The 4,628-nt window shown below is 41.9% G+C and overlaps 1 protein-coding gene across 1 annotated transcript; it reads left to right on the forward strand.

The window, feature by feature from the left end:
- The first annotated feature begins 764 nt into the window (after positions 1-764).
- LOC141587923 (uncharacterized) lies at positions 765-4,038 on the forward strand. The gene is made up of 4 exons (XM_074409387.1): positions 765-1,424; positions 1,734-2,398; positions 2,937-3,309; positions 3,403-4,038. The coding sequence occupies exons 1-4, from the start codon at positions 765-767 to the stop codon at positions 4,036-4,038; spliced, it is 2,334 nt and encodes a 777-aa protein (XP_074265488.1).
- Positions 4,039-4,628: the final 590 nt, after the last annotated feature.

The following is a 4,628-nucleotide window of genomic DNA, read 5'->3' on the forward strand; positions in this document are numbered from 1 at the left end:
TTTGTTTCCCAATTTAGACCCATGTTTTTGGTCCAACTCTTTGGGCTTAGTAAAGTTGCTAGTTCGGTGGGTAAGCCTCTTTGTGCTGATGAGGTTACTACTGAAAAAAGTAAGCTTGCCTTTGCCCGAGTCCTTATTGAGGCAGATATTTCTAAGGAGTTACCTAGTGCTATATGGCTGAATACTCCTTTTAGAGGGCGTATCTTACAAAAGGTGGTGTATGAATGGATTCCTTACTTTTGTACCAAGTGCAAGAAGATTGGTCATACTGTGGATAAGTGTAGGGTTGGGCAAGTGGGTAAGAGGAAGCCGGTTTACAAGCCTAAGCCTACTGTCCAACAAACTGCTCCAGTGCCTACTGTTGTTCTTGAGGAGGTGCCACTGCCGTCTTCTTCTGCTGCAGTTGCTACTGAAGTAGCTGTCCATCAGACTCCTGTGGCTAAGGGTGGAACTGTGACTAGTCAGCATACTCCCCCTGATTCTCATTTGGATGAGGAGGGGTTTGGGAAGTCTCAGGCAACAAGTCAGGTGCTCCTGCATAGTAAAGCAAGTGTCTCTGTTAATTTGGGTAATAGATTCCAGGAATTAGCAGTACCTGAGCAAACTGAATCTGGTCAAGTTTTGGGTATAAGTAATGGTGAAGAGGGTACTATTTTGGTTGATCCTGGACTGATGGTGGCTGTGTTCTCCCGCCCAATGAATATCCTTACATGGAACATTAGGGGTTGAATGACCCTCTAAAGCAACATGAGGTGTTAGACCTTATGTTGGCTAATAAAGTGGATGTAGCTTCTATAATTGAAACTCATGTTAGGGATGCTGCTATTCATAGAGTCTGGAAGAATAAGTTAGCTAGATTTCAGTTAATTAATAATAATGACTGCCACTCTAATGGTCGTATCTGGGTGCTTTGGAATCCTTCTACTGTCTCTCTTAGGGTTTGTGGGAAGACTGCTCAACATGTCCATTGTCAGGTTATGCACCTTCTCACCCAGAAGTCCTATGAGATGACTTTTGTGTATGCTTTTAATTTGGGAGTTCACAGGAGAACTTTGTGGTCTACTCTCCAACACATTGCTGCTAATGTCTCTCACCCTTGGTGCTGTCTAGGGGACTTCAATGTTACTCTTAGTGCTGAGGAGAGGCTTGGAAGTGAGCAGGTGCATTATGGGGATATGGAAGAGTTTAAGGATTGTTTGGATTTGTGTGGGCTTGTTGATCACCCTGCCACAGGATGCTCCTATACTTGGTCTAACAGGCAAGGGGAGCAGCTGAGATGGGCTAAATTGGATAGGGTTCTTGGCCATCATAGCTGGTTGTCAACTATTAGTTCTACTGCTAGTTTTTTCTTTCTTGGCATTTCGACCATTCCCTATGCTAGTTCGGGTGGACTTGGGCATTCGAGAGGAGGGGAGCACCTTCGGGTACCTTGAGTGTTGGTCTCTTTCCCCTCACTTTACTCCCCGTCCGCTTAGTTGTTGGTCTGGTCAGGCTTGGGGAAGTAGGATTAGTGTCTTGTTTCAAAAGTCAAGGCCTTTGAAATTGGGTCTTAAACAGTTGCATAAGAAGGAGTATAGTGGCATTAGGGGTAGGATTAGGGATGCTAAGGAAGCTTTATGCTCTTGGCAGACTCAAATTCAAGCTGACCCCCTTAATCCCACTTTGATTGACCAGGAAAAGCTTTTAATCCATAGTTATCTTTGTATTAAGAAAAGTGAGATAGGCATTCGAAGCATAGGGCCAAGGTGGAGCACAATAACTTCAGTGATGACAATACTCGCTATTTTTATGCCAAAATTGCTGAGAGAAAGTCTAGGAACACTATTGGATCTCTTAAGGATGTGGATGGCAGGATTTGCAAGGGAACTGAGGAGATTGGGAGTGCCTCTGTTGGGTTTTATAAGAGCCTACTTGGGTCCACTTCACCTGTTCAGCCTATTCCTTCTGATCTATTTAATGATGCTGTTCTGGACCCCACTCAGAAGCAGCAGCTGGTTCTTCCCTTCTCTGATCAAGAGCTTATGGATGCCCTCAAGTCCATTGACAGGTATAAGAGTCCTGGGGTTGATGGCTTTAGCTCTGGATTTTTTCTGGATGCCTGGGATACTATAGGTACTGATTTTAAAGCAGCTGTCCAGGAGTTCTTTGTGAAGAGAAATATGCCCAAAGCTGCAAATGCTACTCTTCTTGTGCTTGTTCCTAAAACTGACATACCCTCCTCTGTTGTGGACTATCGCCCTATTGCCTGCTGTACCACGTTCTACAAGGTCATCAGTAAAATGCTGGCCAACAGACTAAGGGATGTGCTCCCTAATCTGGTAGGATGGGAACAGGCTGCTTTTGTCAAGGATAGAGATCTGTTTGAGAACTCTGCTTTAGCCCATGAACTCACTGCAAAGTATAGTAGAGCTCTTTGACACCCGGATACTGCGAAAGTTGATATCAGGAAGGCGTTTGACTCAGTTAATTGGGATTTTTTATGCAACTGTTTGGGTCTTTTTGGTTTTCCTGAGATTTTTGTGAAGTGGATTAAAGCTTGTATCACTACTCCTTTCTTCTCTCTTGCTGTGAATGGAGGGGTGGAGGGCTTCTTTAAGGGTCAGAGAGGGCTTCGTCAGGGGGATCCTTTGTCTCCCTACCTTTTTGTCCTTGCCATGGAGGTGCTCTCTAGGATGCTCAGGAAGCTCCCTTTTTATCCTGGGTTCTCCTATCATCCTAAATGTGTGCAGACTTCATCTTACTCACTTGGTTTTTTTTTTGACGATCTTCTTGTGTTTACTAGGGGTGATCTCCCATCCGTGGTTGCGATTGCTTCTTGTCTTGATGAATTTTTGCTATTTCAGGTCTTCTTTCGCTAATCCTCTTAAAACTTGTGTTTATTTTGGAGGGGTCACCAAAGAATGTTAAAGGTCTTATTATGGTGCTACTGGATTTAGTGAGGAGAATTCCCATTTAGATACTGGGTCTTCCCCTTTCTACCTCACGGTTTCAAGCATTGCTATGTTTAAACCTATGTTGGACAAAATTCGTGGTAAAATTATGCATTGGGCCAATCACACACTGAGCTATGCTGGGAAGGTTACCCTTCTAAATTCTGTGGTTTTTGGAGTACAAAATTTCTGGGGGGCTAGTATTCTTTTGCCTAAGGGTATTGTCAAAAAACTTCAGAAGACTTGTAAAGATTTTTTCTGGGGCATTGCTGAGGGTAAAAGAAGACTTGTCTTTAAGAAGTGGGTTGATTTTTGCCTCCCTAGAAGGGAGGGGGGAATGGACATTAAGGAAATTTTGAGTTGGAACAAAAGTCATATGGTTCGTTGGGTTTGGAAGCTTGTTTACAAGCCTGACTGCCTTTGGTCTGCTTGGTTCAAGCATTATGTGCTGAAGGGGTAGTCTATATGGCAGGCTACTAGCACCATTTCGCATTCCTGGTTCTGGAAGTCTGTTATTGCCACTAAGGATATGCTTGTCCATCTTGCTGGGGTGACCAAAACAGGGGAGGAGGTGCTGGAAGAATGTACTAGACATGGCAAGTTTCAGGTGAGTCAGATCTATCATAGTATCAGACCTAAAGGGAATATTGTTGGCTGGTATAGGGTCATTCATGACGGTTCTGTCTTGCCCAAGCATGCTGTTATTGGGAGCTTGGCTTGCCAGAATAGGCTTTCTACGTTAGATAACTTCCAGAAAAGGGGTTTCTGTTTGGCAAATAGGTGTGTGCTTTGTGGGTGTGAGGAGGAAACATTGGCTCATTTGTTCTTTTCTTGCTCATTCTCTGTTGAGGTTTGGAATGCCGTTTGTAGGTGGATGGGTCATTTTGATCCTCCTGTCCTTTTGGCTCAGGTGCTGCACTGGTTCTCTCTGTATAACCGTGGGGCTGCTCGTGTGAAGGTTCAGAGGAGATGTTTGCTAGCTTGCACTATCTATATGCTCTGGAAGGAGCGTAATGATCGCATCTTTAATGATAAGAGGTCTAATTCTCGAGGGTTATGTCGTAAAATTTGCTATCTTGTTGCTACTAGAATGTATCAATTAGCTTAGTTGGCTTGTATGGTTTCTTTATTTAGATGGCTACATGGTAGCTGTCTTCTCTGGCTGTTTGGACTGTGTGGGTCTGTAATCTTTTCCTAATTATTAATGAAAGATCCCTTGCATTTTCTGCAAAAATAAAAAAAAAAAAATAAATAAAAAAAAAAAAAAAAAAAAAAATAATAATAATAATAATAATAATAATAATAATAATAATAATAATAATAATAATAACAACAGCAGCAGCAGCAGCAACAACAACAACAACAACAACAACAACAACAACAACAACAACAACAACAACAACAACAATAATAATAATAACGATAGTAATAATAATTACAATACTAATAATAATTGCAATAATATAGTTGAATCAATCGAATCAATCGAATCAATCAATCGAATCAATCAATCGAATCGAATCGAATCAATCGAATCGAATCAATCAATCGAATCAATCGAAATAATCAATCAATCAATCGAATCGAACTAAATCGAAATTAAGTTCAAATAAAAGAACAGGGCCTTATTCTTCGTGATTAAAGCAATGCGAAGAGTTCTGGACCAGTGGAGGAACTATTTGCCTTCAAAAACATGAG

Source organism: Silene latifolia, chromosome 6 (assembly GCF_048544455.1).
Source record: "Silene latifolia isolate original U9 population chromosome 6, ASM4854445v1, whole genome shotgun sequence".
NCBI classification, from domain to species: Eukaryota; Viridiplantae; Streptophyta; class Magnoliopsida; order Caryophyllales; family Caryophyllaceae; genus Silene; species Silene latifolia.

Coding starts and splice junctions, on each gene's coding strand:
- LOC141587923 (XM_074409387.1), top strand. CDS start 765: ATGTTGGCTAATAAAGTGGATGTAGCTTCTATAATTGAAACTCATGTT. Junction 2,399..2,936: donor GCCCATGAACTCACTGCAAA/GTATAGTAGAGC, acceptor TACTGGATTTAG/TGAGGAGAATTCCCATTTAG. Junction 3,310..3,402: donor GTTGGAACAAAAGTCATATG/GTTCGTTGGGTT, acceptor TCTATATGGCAG/GCTACTAGCACCATTTCGCA.